Source organism: Strix aluco, chromosome 25, assembly GCF_031877795.1.
Source record: "Strix aluco isolate bStrAlu1 chromosome 25, bStrAlu1.hap1, whole genome shotgun sequence".
Taxonomy (NCBI): Eukaryota; Metazoa; Chordata; class Aves; order Strigiformes; family Strigidae; genus Strix; species Strix aluco.
The window spans coordinates 5,237,338-5,259,025 of NC_133955.1; the positions used below are offsets into that span (position 1 = coordinate 5,237,338).

General features: G+C 61.4%; 1 protein-coding gene across 5 annotated transcripts; it reads right to left on the reverse strand.

Moving 5' to 3' along the window:
* Window positions 1-1,449: 1,449 nt before the first annotated feature.
* TFEB (transcription factor EB) lies at window positions 1,450-19,981 on the reverse strand. Of its 5 annotated transcripts, none has more exons than XM_074850207.1 (10): window positions 19,862-19,956; window positions 7,395-7,432; window positions 6,899-7,143; window positions 6,562-6,816; window positions 6,391-6,471; window positions 5,574-5,694; window positions 5,334-5,390; window positions 4,812-4,887; window positions 4,496-4,643; window positions 1,450-4,154 (listed from the first exon to the last, which is right to left on the reverse strand). In XM_074850207.1, the coding sequence occupies exons 3-10, from the start codon at window positions 7,091-7,093 to the stop codon at window positions 3,714-3,716; spliced, it is 1,374 nt and encodes a 457-aa protein (XP_074706308.1). In that variant the 5' UTR covers window positions 7,094-7,143; window positions 7,395-7,432; window positions 19,862-19,956; the 3' UTR covers window positions 1,450-3,713. The 5 variants fall into 5 exon arrangements, with proteins under 5 accessions (XP_074706308.1, XP_074706309.1, XP_074706311.1 ...); XM_074850208.1 differs by lacking the exon at window positions 19,862-19,956 and adding an exon at window positions 15,015-15,040; XM_074850210.1 differs by lacking the exon at window positions 7,395-7,432 and having other exon boundaries at window positions 19,862-19,981.
* Window positions 19,982-21,688: the final 1,707 nt, after the last annotated feature.

Sequence of the window (21,688 nt, forward strand, 5' to 3'; positions counted from 1 at the left end):
GCATCCCTTTATTCTCTCCTTGTGCACATTAATTGCTCATAAGTTGATTTGATCTCCCTATTCTGCAAGAAGTAAATTGCCCTCTTATTTCGCCATTTTCATCCTGTTTTCTTAATTAGGCCCTTAAAAATCTCTAGGGCCTCAGCCGGGCCGCAGGCCTCATCCTGGGAATAAATTTTGATCTCAGCCTGATAAAGAGTGAGCAAACCCGGAGACTGAACAATGTCATTCTCCCCCCTCCCTCCCTCCGCGCTATTCTCTTGACATGAAAAGGCTATCAGTTTTTCTCTATGTTAATATAGGAAATAATTCACACTTCAGGCGTTGTTCTCTATTTAGTGTTCACACTCCCCAGATAAATCAAATCAGGGATTTTTTTTTTTTTTTTAAAGTGTCTGAAACTACTTATTCTTTCTCTTCCCCCCAGCCTCCTTGCACTCTTTTTTCCCCTCCTTCTTCTTTTAATAAAGTTTCCAAGATTAGCCCCTGTGATTTTCCATCCTGGGAAGTCTATTTTAAGGTGGATTTTCTTCCCCCCCCACCCTCTTGTGTGTGTTTAACACCATCACGGAGGGGAGCAGAGGGAACCTGGCACGTGGCCCCGCACAGCGGAGCACAGACAGGGACCACAAACATGGTTTGTGATGAGTTTTGCCAGGCTCAAACTCTTGCCCAGCCTAGCAGCAGACTTTTACAAGCCTGTTTTTCCCCTTGCTTGCACGGGGCAGGAGGGTCCCCAGCCTGCAGCATGTTTGCAAACAGGAGGTGAGAAGTACCATGCCCCAAAGACTGCCTGTAGCAGGGGACCAGACCCCGAGCGGGGTTTTGCAGCACCAGGGGTGATGCTAAGCCAGGCCCAGCAGCAAGGAGGGAGCAGCAAAGCCCCCACCCAGCCCCACGGGCCACCCAACAGGTAGGAAACACATGTGAGCTCCTGGGACAGCTCCCCCATCACAGACCAGGGCTGCCACCGTAATAAACCTACCCCAGTCCTGGCACAATGCTCAGGACACAACTCCTTCCAGCTTCACTCTCTAGGGCCTTGTGACTACTTTTAATTAAGGGGCCAAGCACAGTTCCAATTAAGCAGATGGGTCAGCACCTCCCAAGTCCCAGCTGTGCTCAGCACTGGGAGCTGTGGACATCCCCAAAGCACCCGGCTGTGGGGCTGGCACCCCCCCCGGACGGACCTTGAAAACCCCAAACCACCCCAGGACCGGCTGAATGAGAGGAACAGAGCTGCTTTCCCCCTCTAACCGAGCCAGGCTTTCCTGAAAAAAAACCCCAGTCCCCCAAACCCAGGGCAGCTCCCCTGCAAGACAGGGATGCTGCTCAGCCTGACCTTTGGGCACAACTGTGGCATCGCTGGGGAAAAGCAGCTCTGGGTGCTTTGAGCTTCGTGACCTCCCTCCTCTGGGACGAGAAGAAACAGCCCACACTGCAACGCTCTGGGATGTTGTAAATAAATATATTTTAATGATTCTTCTTCCATTCCAGTTCATTCTTTTATACATTTATTTATAAAACAGTAGTAAAATTTTTTAATCAGAGCACAGTGCATTAAAAAAAGAAAAGAAAAATAAAACAAACAAAAACCCCAGAAGATTTAAAAAAAAAAAATAAATCCACAACTGTTTACTCACAGCCAGGGGAATACGCCACGTCTTGTGCTGAGCAGCAGACGACCCTCTGCCCGCTGGTGCCCGGAGCAGGGTGGGTGCGTGCCCCAGCCAGCCCTGCACACGCTGTGTCCCATCAGCAAGGGCCCAGCAGAACCACCCCATAGCCAAGATGATCCCAAGAGACCAGGGATCCCGTACGCCCACCCTGAAGCACCCGCACAGACCCTCTGGTGTCGCAGATCCACGGATCGCCCATGTCTATAGGTGCTCAGCACAGCGTATGGGGTGCTGCCGCCCTGCCATGGGGATTATCCTTTTTACAGGCACTAACGGCAGCACACGAAGATGCCAAGGCCTCCTGTGAACATGTGGGATGAAACAGCCCTAAACCTGCCAGGGCACAGCCCAGTGCCCCTCGCCCAGCACCCCGACATCCCCTCCGCTTCTCTCCCTGCACCCCAGCAGGGCAGCGGTCAGACCCTGCCCTGCCCCAGCGCCCCAGGACACCTCCAACATGTCCTCCCTCTTCCCTTCCCCCTCTCCTCCCCACCTTCTGCACTTCCCCGTACCCTCTCATCCAACAGGCACCTCTCCAGGGCTGTCCCCCACCTCGCAATCCCAAATCCAGCCACCACGGAGCAAGCTTGTCCCTCCTGGGCTGGGCTTTCCCCTCACAGTCCCAAACCCGCGACATCCCCCATCCTTGGTCCAGGATGGGGTGCACCCAGTGACCCCCATCCCTGTGTGGGCTCCCGTCCATCCAGCCACACCTCCCAGGGCCCGGGGGGGGGTGATGCTGTGCTCTAGTGCAGGACCGCAAAGGGGTCTCCTCTCCCCAGCCTTCCCTGCGCTCCTCTTCAGGCTTTACAACAAATTTGTGCGGTATTTTCTCCGTGAACAGCGTCCCCCTCCCCTGCCCAGCTCCCTCCCCACCACCAGCCGAGCTGAGCAGACAGAAGATGATGCAGAGCCCAAAGTAGCTCCCCATCACCGAACCATCCTGGCTGGGGAACGAGCTGGTGACGCTGGGGAGAGAAATAAACCCCACGAGCCAAAGGCAGAGCAGCAGCTCAGGTTTGGCAATCGGTACAAATCACCCCCTGGTCCCTGGCCAGAGCCCGGACCTCCATGCCCAGATGTGGGACAGGACATCCTCTTTCAACAAGTATCCCCAAAATAAAAATCTTTTGTCCTTCCCCTCGGAGAGGCAGGGCTTGGTGTTACGGGGCAGAGGCACCTCTGCAGGGATGTCTCGAGGGAGGCTGAAGGTCACCCGGCACTATGCAGCCCTTGTCCAGAGGCCAGCGAGGTTTTGGGGTGCTGGATGCTGATAAACCCTGAGGGGGGGGTCCCCCCACAAGGTGGGGGTCACAGCAGGGTTTGACTGAGCATCAAACACCCCATCCCAGCTGTTTTGGAAGGCTTCAACGTCAACCCGAATTTGTAGGCTCAGACCCAGCTCACTCGGACAACGCCCCCCCCATGTGCTGTGAATTAACATGCTCCAATTAACACCCCTTCTCCCTCCGGCCCTGCGTCCCGGAGAGGCAGCGGGTGCTCCGAGGAAGGAGGAACCATGAAGGACGTGGCACTGTGAAGCATCCGCAGGGCTCAGAGTCCACCACTGGGGAAGACTCCTTGGGGACGTGGGCTCCCGGAGCGAGATGGCAAGGAGGCAGCAAGGCAGACAAAAAGCTCTGAGCATCGTCCCCCTCCTCCCAGGGACTTGAAGGCTCCTGCCAGCTCCGGCTTTGAGCCAGCACCCTGGGGAAGGGGTTCGGTCCGGGAGGGTTTCACTGAAAGGCAAAGCAGCCGAGATCACGCTCCCAGGCTGGGGAATCAGCAGTCAGGCCAACGCCACGGCAAGCCAAGAAGGTCCGCTCCAGCTCCTGGCAAAAAATAAGCTTGCGAAAGACACGGCGGTACCCGGCGAGCCTTGATCCGAGACCCCCGTTGCATAGAGAAAAGGTACTCCTACGTAGATTCAAGTGCGCGGCAGGACGGGCTCCTCCTGCGAGAAGAGTGCCCTGTAACTTCACTAACCAAACTTGAAGGTCCAGTCCTCGCCCCCAGCGTCGGAGCAGCTCCTCGTCACAGCATGTCTGCGTCCTCCATGCTGAAGCTGCTCCGGCGACTGCTGGCCTTGGAGGCCTCCGGGGACATGGCCGAGAACAAGGGGTCGGAGGCCAAGGGCAGCATGGTGTCCTGCATCAGCATCAAGTCCAGCTCCTTCTTGGATAGCGATGGGAAGGAAGCGCTGTGGCCAGGCTCCAGGCTGTCCGGGAAGCCCTGGGAGCCGTCATCGAAACTCAGGCTGTGTGTAAAGTCCAGCTGGTGGTAGGGAGACTGGGGTGGTGGAGGCAACGCCGGCTGCGGCTGCGATTCGGGGTCCGGGGGTGGCAACAGTGGCTCCAGCGTCCCCTCGTCCCCGCTGGCTTCTTGCTTAACCACCTGCTGAGCCAGCTCGGCCACGTTGACACCCGAGGGCGAGGAGGTGGGCAGCCCGTGGACGCGCGCCTGCATCTCCAACTCCTGCCAACAAAGCACAGGAGGGCTTTAGCGGGGACGTCACGCGCGGGGACACGCACGTGGGCATTCACGGAGGCGGCAGGGACAGAGGGACTGAGAAGCTCACAGGGAAGGAGCCCATGGAAGAGGTGAAGGATGGAAAATGGTGACACATGCAAAGCTCAGCAACACTCGCTGTGGTGACCTGAGCCTCAGAGGTCTGGTTTGTCTGAAGACTTTGCTCCTGGTGACTTGACAGCCCTAAGAGGGAGGAGAGTCCCTGCCCGTCCCCTCAGCAGGGCAGGAGCGAGCTGCTTGCGGGGCTGGAGCAGAGCAGAGGGAGGGAAGAGCACAGGGAAGCTCACCTGGATGCGGAGCAGCAGCTGCTTATTTGTCATCTCCAGACGCCGTGAGTGATTCTCCAGGTCTCGTGACCTCTGCAAGTCCTTCTGCATCCTCTTGATGTAGTCCACAGATGCCTTCAGGATTGTCCCTTTGTTCCAGCGCACGTCCCTGCCGTGCAGGATGGAGAGATTGTCACCTGCGTGCCAGCAACATGTCCCCTCAGCCCTGCTCCACCAAAAAGCCCCTCTGGAAGTATCGCCTGCCCCGGAGCCGAGGGTCGAGCAAGCCCACAAGACCCACAGTTATCCCAGCCCCGCAGAAACCACTGATACGTACAGGTCGTTGGCCTTGGGGATCAGCATCCCCAACTCTTTGATGCGGTCGTTGATGTTAAACCTTCGCCGTCTCTCGACTGCAGGGTGAGAAGAGAGGGATGGCGGTGAGGAGGCGTCGGGAGCTGGGGAGACTCGATTTCGCACAGCCCCCACCAGCCACGCTGCTGCTCCCGGCTCCTGGGGCTCGGAGCCACTGTCATGCCCTGGCCAGACCCTCCAGAGTTGGGGGGCTCAGGATGAGAAACCTCTGGGACCAACCCTTTGGTGCTTTGCTCCCATCCATCGCCCCGGCAGGTCTGACCTTCCCCCAGTGCTAACGAGAAGGACAAGAGGGTGTCTCCTGCACTGCAGACATTTTGCAGAGCTGAGAAGGAGGGAGCCAGGGTTTCCTGAGGGGGAGGTGGGATGGGAAGGGGTATCCAGCTCAGAGAGGGAGAATGAGGATGAAGAGTGATGGGGAAAGGGCTGCAGGGGTGGGAGAGAGAAAGCCAGGCCACCCGCGGGCAGCCAGCTCCAAACTCACTCAGGTTGTGATTGTCCTTCTTCTGGCGCTCTTTCGCCAGGGCTCGGCTCTCCGCATCTGCAAGAGACCCACAACGTCACCCAGAGGGGACAAGGCTGCATCTCGCCCCACGAGCATCCCAGGTTGGTGTCAGAGCACCCCGCCATCCCCCAGAGCCGCCCTCCCCATCCACAGAGACAAGGCAGCCCCGGCCAGTTTTGGCACTCGCCGTCACCGCCGGCTCTGGGGCCGGGGACGTACCTGTCAGCTCTCTCTTCTGGGTGAGGTCGGCGGGGCAGGAGCTGCTGGTGACACCTACGAGAGAGGCTGTCACCTGGGGGTCCCCGCTATAGACATTCATGTGACTGCTGGACATCGGCAGCTGAAAACCAGAGGGACAGGTGGGTTAGCTCCATCCGGGGCTGCGGGACCGGGGTTCAAGCCCGGCTGCTTGGCCTCTGGGATGTGAGTGCGTAGCCCAGGCAGGTGTAATTGTCTTCCTGGGCCCTTAAAACAGCTATAATCAGAGTAGCAAAGAAAACAGGACTTCAAAGGGTGCAGCTGATCCCCTCCCACGGCCAACATCTAAAATAGGGCAGATGAATCACATCCGAGAAGGGCTCGGCAGGATGAATCCCACTGGGAGGCACAAGCTGCCATACGGATCCGACCCAGGAGACGGGGCCGCTCCGAGGAAGCTTCTGGCAGGGAAACCTCTCCCGGCACTATCATCCCCCCGCGCCGCAGCAGACTCTTGGTCCATTCCCGCACCCCTCTCCCATCTCTCTGGCTTTTTATGAGGGCTCCCCACTGTCATTAAAGTGGAGAAGAAGCTGAAGAACTGGCTCTTGCAGTTGTAAAAGGGAGATCTCGCTGCCTCCCTTCCCCCAGCCCCAGGGACACCCGTCCCAGGGATGAGGCTGCGTTGGGCCGGCACCGGGCATCGCTGCAGGGACGTGGCAGAGGGACAGGTTCTGTGCCACCTCCGTCCCTGCAAGCACGGGGCTGCGGGACCCTCAGGCTGTTCCCTCCCACATCCCAGGGTCTGAGCTCTTCCTAACACACATCAGAGACTCACTGTGTTGGGCATGTGGACTTCAGGGTTCATATAGCCCAAAACGTCATCCAGGCGCATGATGTCATCGATGACCTCATCGAACTGAAAGGGAAAGGCGGAAGGTGTCAACGGGCTCCTTTTGCCCTTTCCAGCACCTTTACCCCTCCCAGCAGCGCGGTGGCACCTCCTCACCTCCCGCTCGGGGTTGGAGCCGATGTTGAGCATGGCCATGGGGCTGTTGGGCGCGCTGTTACCCGCCGAGGAGGACATGACGTGGCTGGGTCGGACGCCGGGGGACGCGGCGGGGGGCGGCTTGGGAGAGTGGCTGACGGGGCTGACGTGGGCAGCAAACTTGTTCCCGTAGGTTTCAGAGAGATAAGCCTGAACTTTCTTGTCCCGTGACTTCTGCAGGTGGTACGTGGTGGGGTTCTCCAGGTAGGACTGAACCTACGAGGAGACAAACCATGAGGGATCTTCCTCACCCTCCCCGGCCCTGGGGTTGGCGTGGGGGACCCCCCCAGCACTGTACCTTGAGGACCTCTCCGGGCACGGGCGGTGGGGACTGGTAGTGGACGGGGGTGTTGATGGCCGGAGTGGAGGCCACCGGCATCCGCTGCTGCTGCATGTAGTTCATCATCATCTGCTGCTGCACGCGCTCCCTCTCGGCCTCCTGCTGCGCTTGCTGCTTCATCAGCTCCATCCGCAGGCCGATGCGGGACGCCATGGTGCACCGGGGGGGTGGGAGGCGGGTGCCCGTCAGGCACAGAGGTGTCCCTGAGAGGAGGAGGACACGGCACATCAGCAACAGCTTGTTTTGCAGCAGGGAAACTGAGGCACGGGGAGGGAGCAGGCATCCTGGAGCAGCCGGTGACTAAGCCAGGAGGATCGCCCCAACACCAGACAGATGGGTCTGCCCTCCCCGACATGCCACCGCTCTCCCTGGGGACAACCAGGGCACCCTGGGGGGGACGGGGAGGGCAGGGAGCAGCCAAGACCCCGCGCCCAGCGAGCATGGACTCACGTACCGCCGGGTTCAGCCGCAGCGTGTGCTTTGAGCCACCAACTTCCAAAACACCGGAGCGAAGCAGGAAGGGTACCGGGGAAAAACCAGAGCCCGGGAGCAGAGCGAAAGGGAAAGAGAAAGCAAGGGATGAGCAGGAAGAAAAGGCCGGCGGGTGCCAGGAGCTGGAGGCAGGGTTTAACCCTCAGCCCGGCCGCCCCAAAACCTCAGCTCTGGCGTGGGGCGAACAACGCGGCTTCTGTGCGGGGCCGGCACGCGAGCGCGGAGGCGGGGGGAGGCGTGCGAGGCCCCCGCACCGCACAGACCGGCCCTTGTTCCCCCGTACAAAGGGGACGGCGGCCCGTGGAGGGGGGCAGAGGACGCCAGGGCGAGGGGAGCTGCCCTACCCGGGCTCCCCAGGGCACGACGATGTCTTTCCATGGGGCTGGTTTCCCACCCGGAGCTGGGATGGGGATGCGGGAGATGTCGTATGGGATGGGGGTCTGGACCACGGCATCTGCTGGGTGGGAAGGGAAGCGGAGCGCAGGACCCAGAGCAAACACTGCCAGGGGATCAGGCAGGAGCCAAACACCCGGGGTTTGCTCTGCAGCAGCATAAGCAGACAAATCTGGAGGGTTTTGCTATTTAAATACAATGTGTAATTGCAGACAAAGGGGCCACGGCGGATACAACACACCGGGGTTTTGGTGAGGCATCTGATACACAGTGCCACGCGATATCCTAAGGGGGAAATTAAATCAAGCCAGCATGGACAGAAATACGATTACATGGATCAAGAGCCAGCTATTGAACGGCAAGAGGAAGGTAATTAATTAGACATGGTGGCCCATCTGAAGGGGGATGGGAGAAGAGGAGCCCGGGACAGTTATCAATTGGAGCTTCGTTAAGATGCCTGTCGCAAACGGCCTCAGAGGAGGGCACAGGGCGATGTCTGAGACGAGCAACAGCAGAGCCCTGGAAAAGGACCCAGTGACACCCGGGACAGCCCGCAGCCGATAAAACAAGGCTGAAGGGTGATAAACCACAGCTGATGCACAGGGGGGATGTAATAACCCCAAATATTAAGGGCAGGGTGAGAGGAAAAGTCTCCAAGAGCCGTGAGGAGATGGGATGAGCCATCGCGGTGTGGAGGGACTGGCCGTGCTTTGCAACCCCAGGTCACGCCACACGGCCAGGGGACAGCCAGGGCAGGGAGGGGGAGAGGTGCAGGGGTCACGCCAGATGGCCATTTTCGGGGGGCTTCCAGCATCGGGGCAGAGCAGGAAAGGGATTTCAAGCTGTGCCTGGGAAACTTTGCAGTCAGCCCCTGTATTTGCAAGCAAGCAGCTACCCACAGCCCTACAAAGCACCGTGAGCAGCAGCAGGGCTGGGCGCACCCCACGGGTGGCTGCAGGGGGACCCCGGCTCGATGGGCGTAGGGTGGGGGGACACGATGGGGACAAGGAGAAAGCTGGAGGGACCAGCACCTCCGGCACTGGGGAAACCCGGTGTTGAGGGTGAGGATGGAGCTGCAGAGTTGGGGGGGGGCGGTCAGGCTTTTCTCAGGAAGGGCAGCCGGTACGTGGGGGCAGGGGGGGTGTCATGTGAAGTGTGCTCAGGCGTAACCACCCACAGCACGGCACCCACTCACTCCCCATCCCACCACTCTGCCTGGCTGCAGGAGCCCCCTTATAGGAAAGAGGAGTGGGGGGAGTCAAAAGCGCTGCCCTCTCCCCCGGGAAGCTCCCAAGGGAGCCACCGAGGGTGAGGATGGGGAAGGGTGGCCAGAGTTAGGCCCGATAAGCAAAGGGGGGAAATTAGGTCAGGTTTAAAATAACCTGCTTGGTTCTGCTTGGCTTCCCCCCCGCGCCCCAAAACGCCGAGCAGCTTCTGCTTTCGCTCTGAGTCAGCCCCAGTGGGAGGGCGGTGGGTGGGAGGGAGGCAGCTGGCAGTGGGAAAGGATGGGGGGACCCGGCCAGCATCATGGCACAGGCACGTCCCACCCCGGGGGACACGTCCTGCTGTCGCTCGGCCCAGAGGGGCAGAAATAAAGCACGCGGGATGGTGGCTCCATCCAGGATGCCTGTTACTCCTGGGAAGGTGAAAGATGTTAGTATCCTGGAAAAATCCCAGCCAGCAGCTCTCCCGCCGAGCTGGAGCCGTCCCCATGCCCGGGGCAGCCCCAGGTTAGTCCCTGCCTGGAGGGGACCCTGGTGAGGGTCCGTCCCGGCGCACGGGCAGCAGCTTGCCTGGCTCGGAGCAGGCAGCACGGTGGCCCAGGGCATGCCCAGGCATTGGGTTTCCTGGTGGGTGCTGCCAGGGCACCTGCTGGGGACACGTCCCCATCGGTCACTGAGAGGGGAGGTGGCAGGAGGCCCAGGGTGGGCGATGGAGCAGCGGGAAGGGGATGGAGAGGGAGCAGGGACAGGGTGGATGGCACCGGCCCCTCTCCACACCCCGACTCCATCTTTCCTGTCCGGGGGAGGGGGCACAGGGTGGCTTTTCCCACCCAGGTGGGCCCTTGACCCCCTGCCTGGGGCACAGGGTGCGCTGCCCGTCGCTGTCCATCGGCAGGAGAGGCCGTGGAGTGGGGCCGATCCTGCAGCACCCCAGCAACACGGGGGAGCCCAAAGCTCTGGCCCTGGGTTGACACAGGAACAAAGGGACAAGGGACGGATTTCCCAAGAGAAACTCAACCTGTGCTTCGAAAACCCCGCGCCGCTGCCCCTGCCTCCTTGGGGTGAAGGAAAACTCCCACTCCACTGCAGGATTGCACCCTAACACCAGAGCAGCTCTTCGAGTGAAAAGCTCCCTGGGTGCTGGGGAGCAGTGGGCTCCATCGGTACCCAGGGCAGGGGGCCAGGCACCAGCCGCTCTCCACCACCACACACCAGACCCACTGCTGGGACAACACGTGGGGCCGGAGCCAAGGGATTAATCTCCCTTCAAAATATCTCCGCTGCTATTTAGCGACACGGTTATTTCTGGACCTTTCTTGCTTTTCCTCTGGGGGTGTTATTTCATCAAGAGACCAACACGCTCCTTCCATGCTGGGGCAACACTCGGGGGGGGCTCCAGGCGGGGGATTCCTGGTGGCACCCAGAGCTGCCCTGACCCTCGTTTAGGACTTTCCATGTCCCCAAGCTGTCCCCTGTCCCCACAGGAGCCCAGTGTCACTGCCCCCCCGGCTGCCAATCCATTTTATAAAGCAACAGCCGGCGGCGCGGGGTCGGCTGCTCAGCAACCACCGGTACTTTCTGGAGTGACATCGGGTGCTGCTCCGCAACGCGCGGGGCCGAGAGCCGGCGTGGGGCACCCAGTGCCACCCCGAGGGGACAAAACACCCAGAGCTGCGCCACCGTCCCCACACCCACGCAGCACCCACCACCTCCTGCCCCAGCGCATCGCTGCGCCCAGGTGTGGGTTAGAAATAAAAGCTGCCGTGAGGCAGTTTCCAGATTTAGCCCCTGCAAAATACAGAGGGATCGCGTTACCCACCCTGGGCGGCCCAGGGGGAAGCGGCACCCGCGCTGCCTGTCCTGCCTGCACCCGCGCTGCCTGTCCTGCCTGCACCCACGCCGCCTGTCCTGCCTGCACCCGCGCTGCCTGTCCTGCCTGCACCCGCGCCGCCTGTCCTGCCTGCAACGTAACGGGCACACACACACACTCTGCAAAATGCAACACGTCTCCTGCCCACCCCTTTGAAAGCTGGAGGGAGAAGAGGGGAAGCGATGCCCCGCTCAGCCCTGGAGACGCCGCTGAGACCCCCCAAACTCACTGCACCGAGGAGCCGCCTGCCCAGCCCCGCTCCCTCGTGTGTGTTTATTTCCCAGTCGATTGTGGCCATTTATGAGTGGAAAAATCAATCGGTGGCTTCAACTGGGAGCAGGGACACCCTGGGGAAGGAGGGGAGGCGGGGTGGGGGCCATGCCACCCCCCCACCCGCCGCTCTGAGCCGCTTCATTGATGACCAGGAGGGCAGCGAAAGGAAAGGGAGAAGAAAGAAGTGAAAACAGCCCCGCTTCTTGCTACCGACAGCGAGCGCCTGCCGAGCCTTCCTTCCTCGTTTTTCATTTTCAAATGCTGTGGGGGGGGGGGGGGGGTGGTGAGACACTGGGGTGGCGGACAAGGGAGCCCGGTGCACCCCAACCCTGGCAGGGTGAAGCACCCACCACTCTTTTGGGGCTGGCAGCGGTGGCTGGGTCCAGGCAGGCGGGAGTCCAGCGGGGTTTGCTCCAGACCAAAATCTGCTCTGACAGCATCGAGCTGCCACCCCGCCGGGCACCCGCAGAACCACCCCATGGGTGTCCACAGCCCTGGGACGGGCTCCGCTGCCACCCCGCTGCATGGGAAAGGGGGACGGCGGGGCAGGGGTTACCTGGGTGCAGGACGGCGAGCTCGGGGGGGGCTCCGGGTGCCAGGGCCAGCGGGTCGCAGCTCCTTCGTGCTCCTCGCCGGGGCCAGCCCGGCTCCTGCGCCGGCCCCGAGTTTCCTCATTTTCAGGGCCCTGGTTTTAAGGCGGCAGCAGCCACGCAGGGTGCAGCGGCGGGGGGAAGTTGCAAAAAAACCTCCAAACCTGCTTGTTTTTCTCACTGCGACACAGGAGTTAGCAACCGAGCTGAGAAAAAGCGTGGCAAAAACAGATGCAGCCACCACTGCCGGGCTCTCCGGGGTGTCCAAGCCCAGTCTGGGTCTGCCCCAGTTGTGTCCCCTCGGGAGCTGCCTGCAAATGCAGAGGGGCAAAAGCCGTCCCTTGTCACTCCAGGGGACGTGGCACACGGGGATCCCTCACCCTTCATGTGCCCCCAGCGGGGCAGAGCAAGAACCAGCATTATGCAGCCGGATCCGGCCCTGCATGCTGCTGGGCAGCACGTGGGGTCCCTCCGGCACCCACAGCTGGTCCCCACCGGGATGGCGATGCCACCGCCAGCCGGCACCAGCCAGGATGGCAATGGCAAAGCCAGGGGACGACAAGGATACCTGTGTGACACCCCACACAGCTAGCAGGGTGCCGGGGACCCCCCCGTACCCCCGTTGTGCAAAGCCACTTTGCACCACGTCCCTTTTGCAGCCACGGTGGGTGTGCCGCCGTCCCGCGAGGGCACTGCCACACCTCCCCGCGCACCCCAAGCAGGTCAAGCTCCCCCGTGCCGGGCCGGCGAGCCGCTGTCGTGCCACCCTGCCAGCAACGCGGCTGGCACCCATCCGCTCCCGTGCAGCTGGGACCAGCCCCGTGGCCTCTCCCTCGCCCTGACTTGGCAAGGCCACCGCAGGGGTGATTTATGCCGTGCCAGCGTACCCGCGGTGTCAGGGGTCAGGTAACGCCGGCACCCAGCAGGAGGAAGGCCGGGGTCTTTCATCTTCATCGGCACGCGGAGCAGCGCAGGGCCGTGGCTGGCAGTTCCAGAAAGGGGCAGCGGGAAAGGGTCCGACCTGGGGTTTTAGGAAGGGATTGGCCATGCGGGTGGCCAAACTCTGGCAGCAGGGCAATCTCCATCCTTGGAGACCCCGATCTAACACCAACATTGGCCATACTTGGGCCTGGACCAGAAGCTCCAGAGGTCCCATCCAAGCTATGTCCCTCTGGGATGAGAACAGGGTGGTGGGAAAGGGGGGGCATGGCCCTGAGTCCAACCTCAGAGAGCAACAGTGTCCCCCTCATCACCCACCCAGCAGGCAGGAGATGGGGCAGGCAGGAGATGGGTCAGGCAGGAGATGGGTCAGGCAGGTGGATGGCCAGAGCCACCCCAACCCCATCGAGGCGCCTTCCCCGCACGGCGAGCATGCAGCCCTGAAAGGGAGAAGGAGAAGGCGGAGGGACTTGGCAAATAAAAGCCAGGGTCAGTTGACAACTCTAGTGAGAGACTGAGTCACCGGGACTGTTTTTAGCCCCGGCATCTCAGAAACGTGGACCGCGGCGTTGTTAACAGGCACTTGGGTCAGAGGCCAAATGTTTTCCCTTCCATGCGTTAAATACCGCTCCTGGAAGCGGCACAGTAAAAACATTAACACAACTCTTGTAAGGCAGCAGGACCCTGGCTAAAGTGGTCCCCAAACTGCCCAGGGAAGCTTGACCCACCAGGGACCCGGTGGGGGAAAAAGCATCAGTCCCCAGATACTAAGAGCCAGGGCTGAGTGTTCCTTGTCACAGTGTCACTCCCAGGGCAGAATAAATGGGGTCTATAAAAACGTCCTGGGGTTCTGGTGGTGCCAAGGTATATCCATGAGAGCCCACCTTTGCGTGGCAGTTATTACAGGGTTAATAATACACAGCCTTGCTCTGACGCCTCTCCTTCGCCCCAAAAAGCCACTCCTTTGCCCCAAAAAGCCCCTCTGCCTCGTGTGGCACAGCTCAGGGACACACACGCCGTCACCCCGGATGGGCACGGTGGGTGGAGGCTGGCACCCACGGGCCAGGTCTGGGTGCTCCCCCCTCAGGGAGGCAGGGCGACTCCTGCGCCCCCACCATGGTGGGGCCAGATCCTGCCTCCGTGGCCGCTCCAAACAGGAGCAAAAGCCCTTCCCGCAGGGCGGCTGGCGCGGTGCAGGAGCCCTGATTGAAACATCACTGTCCGACTGACCACCCGGGGAATTCACAGCCCGCCAGCGCAAACAGCCCGAGCCGACAAGTTCCTGCCCTCCCCTCCCACCCCCTACCCAACAGCAGCAATTAAAAATAAAAGTGTTAACAGGCAGAAGGACGTTCCTTGGGCGAGGACGAGCCAACGGCAGCGCAAGGGCCGGGGAGGTGCCGCGGCCACAGCCCGGCACCGCTGAGTGATTAATCAGCCCTGTATCGTGTCCACCTTTCAGCAGGGAGGCGAGGAGAGGAGCGGGGTGACCTTGGAGGGGCCTCGGCCATGCCGGTGGGGAAGGACACGCGGCCGCGCCGCGCCCTGCTCACCTCGGCAAAGGTCGCGCGCTCCCAAGCGCGTGGGAGAGAGCCGGGAGCGCAACCCGCGGCCGAAGAGCAAACCCCGTCCTGCTCCAACGTGGGCTGACTCCAGGCAACTTGGGTGTTGGTTTTTTTAAATAACTGCAGAAACGAGCAATAAGGGGAACTGGGAGGACAGCACCATTCCTGGCCCGCCCCCCCCCCCCCCCCCCCACCCTGCTTGGTTCCAGCAGGGCAGATGCAACGCGCTACGGCGCTGGGATTTAGAGGAACCACGTGCTTCAAAATCCTAGAAACCGCCCCGGAAAGTGGGAACGTTCAGCAAAACCAGTCCTAGAGCTCCGTGCGCCCCAAGTTCATGATGCCACTTGCCAGGAGCAGAAGGCACAAGGTGACAGCGGCCACCCCATGCCCCCCCCGAGTGTCGGAGGCACTCCCAGTGCCGCCCCCATCCTTCCTCCCTCCCTCCCGCCGTGGCCCCATGCTGCTGGAAGGAGGTAATATTTATAAATACGCCGCGTCCAGCCCCCAGCGGCCGGCCAGGAGGCTTCTCAGAAGGCAGATTTCATGTAACCGTGCCGTGGCCCCTCCGTCCATGGGAGCCGCAGCTGTTCTCCGGCCCCAAGAATAAACCAGTTGGGGACAGCCTGTAACTTGTCCTCCCAAACAGCCCCAGGGCTCTCCCCGCTGCCATCCCGGCCCCAGCAGGACCCCTCATGCCCCGGGGAGCGCCCAGCCATTGCCGCTTACCCACAGAGGAGAGGTTTCTCCTCTCCTCTCCTTTCCCCCCGGCTCAGCCCGGCGCTTTCCTGCTCCGTGAAGGTCAAACTCGTCTCTCGGGAGCCCCCGCTGCCAATCCAGCCCCTGCCCTGGCACCGTGCCGGTGCAACCGGGTCGGGTCCTCGCTACGGGTGCTGCCGCCTCCCCGGCACGAGTTATGCCGGTTTGATCATGAAGGAGCCCAGAGGTTTTTCCCACCAAGCTGGGCTTTCTCCAGGCAAGATCTTTGCCTGCCCCGAGCCTGAAGCAGTCCCCGAGGAGCAGCGGCGGGGCCGGGGCTGAGCGTGGCACCCACCCTGCCGCAGATAACGCAAGAGCTGCCGCCAGCGCCGAGCCTGCTGGCACCCAACCTCCTCTCCTCCCGTGGGGTTTGCAAGCCGGGAGCAGGGAAACGCTTCCTGCATGCCAAGTGGCTGCAGACCCCGTCTCGCCGGCCCCCTCCTCATTTCCTCCTAAAAATTCCCCACCCCAATGTGACACCCCCAAAATCTCGAGGAAACAACCTGGACGAAAGCCAGAGCTGCTGAGCTCGCTTGTCCCAGCGGCTCCAAAAATTCCCCTGCCTGTCCCCAAGCTCATTGCCACCAAGGTGTCCCAACCCAGACCCTGTGTTGGGGAGCACCCACAGCCCCCCTGCCTGCTCTCAGTGTGGTGGGGGGTGTGTCCAAAGGTGCCCAGGTTGGGTGCCCCCTCGACCCTGCTGATTTTGGCACCTGGGTGCTACCGCAGCAGCTGCACAAACTGCGCGGGAGGTTCAGCTGTGTGCTGAAAGGAGAATTTACAACCAGAGTCCCCGAAAAATGCTGGGCCAGGCGGAGACAAAGGGGCTGAGCCGGGGCGGGGTGATGGGAAACCTTCAGCTTCGCAACTGTTTATACAAGAAGTAAATCACTTTCGTTAATAGTGTGCATGTATGGGAAGGAAAAAGAGAGAGGTAGCCGGCAGGGAAGGATGCTGCCTGGGCGTTTCAGGTTTATCCGGAAAGAAAGTTGCACCGATTTAACTAAAGAGGAGATGTAAGCAGACAGCAGGGTGTGGGGAGTTTGATCAGAGTTGAATGCACTCATAGGAAAGGTGACAAAACCCCAGGAGCAATTCTTAGAAGAGTCTTTAGAAATAAGGTGGCACAGCCTCCTCGCTAAGGCTGTAGGGACCGCGGGGCTGGGTGGGATGTGTCAGTGAAAGATCTTGAAGCCTCCCCAGGTGACCCCAGCTCGACAAATCCACCCACCCCCCGCTGCAAATCCCCCGGGCCGCACTGCTCGTCCCCGTGCTCCCGAGCTCTGCCTCCATCCCACAGACCGACGGCACCACACAAGCTCCCGATGGCCAGGATCTGGCTCCCAGGCTGGATCCCCCCCCCCAACACCACGGCATGCCAAGCTGCTTCTGGCGAGGTCCTTCCAGGCAGGCACCATCCAGCCCCACTCGCCTCTGTCGCTCACATGCTCTTCCTCTGCCCACGGGGAAATCGTGTGGTTTCTTTACTCTTTCTTTTGTTTCTGCAATTTAATATTTATAGCTTTGCTCCGCTGTCTGTTTGTTCAGTAGAAAGCAAGGGGGAAGACGTTTGGAGAAGGGATGGCTTCTTCAAAGGTGGCTGTCAGCATCAGTGGGACAGGACCGGGGCCAGCATCGGGGCCGGGATCATGCCCATCATTCCCATTTTTCTCAGCAATGCGCCATCTCCCCCTCCAGCCAACTCGTGGGCCTCTCTCGAAGGCGAGGAGCAGGAACCGGAGCTCACCCTGGAGCACAGGGCTTGGCCTCCTGCATCCCTGGGCTGACCCTGTCGTGGGACCCTACGTGCATGCAAATCCGCATGGAAAACCCATTCTGCCCGAAAAACAAGTGCCAGGCACCAACCGTGCGGCGGGGCACGACCTTGTGATGAATCAGGGGGAACCACTGGGGCTCTTTCCGGACACACCAGTGGGGGAAAAAAGAAAACGAAAAGATGAGCACGTATTTCCTGCGTGTTCATGAAGAGATCATCCTTTTCGTCCCTCCTTGCTTCAGCTGCAAGGGTGACAATGACCACGGCTCACCCCGGGGGGGATGCGCCCCAGCCACCACCTCCGCACCAGGACCACACCACGGCTCGGCAAAGCCGGAGCTGCTGCTTCCCCCGGGCTCGCAGAGGTGATGCCACCGCAGAAAGGCCACACGGGATGCCCCCGGGGCTGGAGCCAGCATGGCACGGCGCAGCGGCACGCACACGTCGCACCTCCGAGCGGCCTCTGGCTCTTTTACGGGGCTGTAAAACTCCCAGCGCTGGCTCTGGCACTGTGAAGCACTCTGTAAATCTCCCTCAGCAAGCAGAGGGGCAGGGAAACCGTCACAAAACGGCTGCCATGGATCAACGCCGGCACAGGATGCCACGACGCTGCTGCCCCGGGGACGTGCCAGCGGCGCGGTGCCACTGCCAGGCTGCGGCGCCCACGCCGGGGACACCGCTGGGCTCAGTCGACCCTGGCAAGTCGCTTCCCCCGTGGCCCAGTTCCTCTTTGACTGGGGAGCGGGATAACCCCACGCAGGGCAGTTACGAAACGGTTCCCTTTTAGTGGGTGCAGCTCAAGGGTCCCCCCCCAAAAAAAACAAACCACAAACTCCATGTGCCCCCGGGGATGGAGCCCAGAGGTGATGGGGATGTGCCATGCCCAGCGCCCCGAGAGCTCTGTCCCTCCCCACCATCCATCTGTACCCCCCGGGAAAGGGGAGAGAAACAGCGATCGAGGGCTGAGATCCCCCCGTGCCATCGCAACAGCGAGACCCCAGCACCCCCCACCCAGCACCCCACGACACGGGGAGAGCCGCGGGGGACCAGAAGGGCATTTCTACCCTCAGTACATGTATTTTTGGAGGGGGGGCCACCCCCAGCATGGCCTCCCCAACCCCATTTCCCTGTGGTGGCTGTTTCTCTCCCCGCAGGGCTGTGCTGCCCGGGCTCCACGGTCACCCCACCCTCAGCCCTGGATATGTCCCCCCTGCTCCGATGATTCATCACTTTGTCGCTCGCATACGCAGGGCTCTTCCCTTTGCCCACAGCACCGCCGAAAACCGGCAAACAGGGAAACCTCGTCACGGCAAAAGCGGTGGCAGGGCAAGGGCGGGGAGGGGGGGGACCAGGAACACACGTGCCATAAACTCGGCGCCGTAGAGCGTGGAAAAAGAAATAAAGACCTGGCTGGAATCACAACCTCCATCCCAAACACCCGGATGCTGGAGTCGCCCCGTTGCAGCCAGCCCCACCCCGGAGCAGTTTCCTACTGATAAGGACGGGAGGCAAAGCCAGCATCCCTCGGGAGGCAAAGCCAGCATCCCTCGGAAAACACGCCGGCTCCCCTCCACGCACCGCAGGGCCAGCACATGCCGCTCGCAGCCGCCCACCGCGGCCATCGGCACCTACCCCCGATAGCCTAAATCTGGTGGTTTCTCAACTCCAGTAGCCCAATTCCAAAAGGCCCACTGGCCCCGGCACGGTTTTCCCCACCAGATCCCCCGGTAGCAGGTAAGCGCAGGCTCAGCCGCCACCGGCACCCACAGCAGGGAGAAACCAGCCCCGCTCCCTCCTCCGGCCCGAGGAGCAGCCGTGCATGAAGCCAAGCAAACATGGCAGGGGAAACTAAAGGGGAGGGAGGGGAAAAAAAAAAAATCCCCCAAACTCCACACCTTCGCTGTCTGCTCGACTCTCTGCTGTTATATATAAAAAAAAAAACATCACAAACCCCCCATGCCCCAAGGGAGGAGCAGGAGCACTGTGATTCCTGGAAACAGGCCCTGCTTCTTGTCCCCGGACTTGCACGGGTTTATTTATTTATCTTAGAAAAGCACAACAATAACCACCATATTTTCTCTCTTTTTCTTTTTTTTTTTTTTTTTTTAAGGAAATTTCCCCATCATCTGACTCACTGAAGCTTTAGAGGACATGGGCATGAGGGCTGTCGTAATCCTTCCTGCTTCGCAATTAATTCATGAATATAATTAATCCGTGGCTGTAGGTTAAGTGCAGCCCCCTCCTACGCCCCCACCAAACTCCTGCTGCCCCAGAGGAGTGAGTTGCAGGCTGGCGGGGGGGGGGGGGGGGCTCCTTTTGGTGATCCCCTAAAAGCTGTGTGACATGGGGTACCCCAACTCTTCCCCTGCCTTCTGCAGACCCCAAAAGCAGCAGGGCTGGGGGGCTGCCAGCAAGCTGGGGGGGACCCACGCTCCTGCCCCCCAGGCCGGGAGGGATTTGCACCCTGTCCCGGGGGAGGGTGCAAGGAAAACCCCCGAGCAAACCCAGCGCTCCGGGGGCTGGAGCATCCGTGCCTCAGTTTCCCCACGCGTGGGGTAAAGGGTGCGGGGGTGGGAGCCGGGGGGGGGGGTTACACTGGTCAAGGCTACCTGGGCAAGTCACCTGTGGCTGGCGGGGGGCTCGCAGCCCCCGGGACCCTCGGCTTTTCGGAGGGGGCACCCGGCCAAGCTACCGGAGACCCCCGGACCCCCCCGAGCCAGAGACAGCGCCGGGAGCTGCCACAGCCCCGGCCCGGTTGCAAGCGTGGGGGGGGGGGGGGGGGCGGGACACGCCGGGAGTGGAGGGGTCGTTATTATTTACAGCAAAGGAGTAAAAAAAAAAAAAAAAAAACCCAAACAAAACAACAAACCACAACCCCGCGGCTACGAGTTCAAAGCGCCCCGGGATGGGGCAGGAGCGGGGGGGGGGGCACGCACACACCAACCCCCCCCCACCCCCCCCGAGGGGTTCCGACCCGAGGGCACCCCGCTGCACGGCTGCCCAGCCCCCGGTACCCCCCTACCCGCCCTCCTGCACTCACCCGGTGGCTGCGGGGGGGTGGGGAACGCCAAGGGAAACCAAGTGGCTCGGCTCGGCTCGGCTCGGCTCGGGTCCCGCGCCGAGGGAGGGCAGCGCTGCCCGTCCTGCCCGTCCTGCCCGGCCCGGCCCGGCCCGGCACGGCCCGGCACGGCACGGCCCGCTCCGCTCCGCTCCGCAGCACGCCGGGAGCTGTAGTCCGGGGCCGGGCAGGGCTGCCCGCGCCTGCCGGGACTTGTAGTTCCCCCGCCTGGGCCAACAGCAGAAGTTCGGGTTAGGTGATTTCCTCCCCAAAAAACGGGTTTTTCCACCCCTAAAACCGGATTTTTTCCACCCACGGAACGGGCCAAGAGGATGGGTGCTGGGGTGGGGATGAAGGCAGGGCTGGGCCCGAGTCGTGCAGCCCCTTGCACGGCGTCGTGCAGCTCCTTGCACCAGGGTTTTACGGCTCCTTGCACCAGGGTTTTACAGCTCCTTGCACCAGGGTTTTACAGCTCCTTGCACCAGGGTTTTACGGCTCCTTGCACCAGGGTTTTACGGCTCCTTGCACCAGGGTTTTACAGCTCCTTGCACCACGATCACACACCTCCTTGCACGGCGTCATGCGGCTCCTCACACCAGGGTTTTACAGCTCCTTGCACCAGGATGTTACAGCTCCTTGCACCATGATCACACACCTCCTTGCACGGCGTCATGCAGCTCCTCACACCAGGGTTTTACAGCTCCTTGCACCACGATCACACACCTCCTTGCACGGCATCATGCAGCTCCTCACACCAGGGTTTTACAGCTCCTTGCACCACGATCACACACCTCCTTGCACGGCGTCATGCGGCTCCTCACACTAGGGTTTTACAGCTCCTTGCACCAGGATGTTACAGCTCCTTGCACCACGATCACACAGCCCCTTGCACGGCGTCATGCGGCTCCTCACACCAGGGTTATGTGTCTCCTTGCACCAGGACCACGCAGCCCCTTGCACGGCGTTGTGCAGCTCCTCGCACCAGGGTTTTACAGCTCATGCTGGGGTCGTACAGCTCCTTGCACCAGGATCGTGCAGCTCCTCGCACCAGGGTTGTGTGGCTCCTTGCACCGGGCTCATACAGCCCCTTGCATGAGAGTCGTGCAGCTTCTTGCACCAGGATCACGCAGCTCCCTGCACTGGTGCCAGCAGCTCGCTGGGGCCATGGAGGGTTCGCAGTGACCTTGGAGACGTGGGGGGGTGGCGGGGAGCAGCACCAGCGTGTGCCCGCTCGAGGCACGAGGGTGCTCGGCCCCCTCCAGACGGGACCCCAGGGGAAGCCGTGCAGGACCTGCGGTGTTTTTAGTGCGAGATAAACTCCCCAGGGACTGGGGGTGACAGCGAGCGGTGGGGACCCTGCCCAGCCCGCGTCCCTAGGGCACAGTGTCACCCTGCCACCGGGCTGCCCGTGGCGGCAGGATGGCATTTCCCTCTCCGTGGCTGGGAGCTCCCCGTTCTGTGGGACCCACCGTGACAGATTGGGCTGGAAACAGCAGATTTAACGGGCGGTCACATGCCCCGGCGGGGTGACTGTCATCTGACCGGGAGATGGGTGTCAGACAACGGGCAATGGGGCCCTTCGGCGCTGCATCTCCCGTGCATTGCCCTGTGCTGCACATCGAGGACCAACCTCTTGGGTCTGCTCTGGGCACCCGGCACGGGCCCGATCTGTCTGACACCACATCCAGCAGCTGCTCTTGGTGAGGGGGGAATCCCGACACCCCAAGCTTTGGTCACATCCATGTCCCAGGCATGCCACCCCCTTCCCTCTCATCTCCCATCCTTCGAGGCTGCAGCAATGAAGAACTT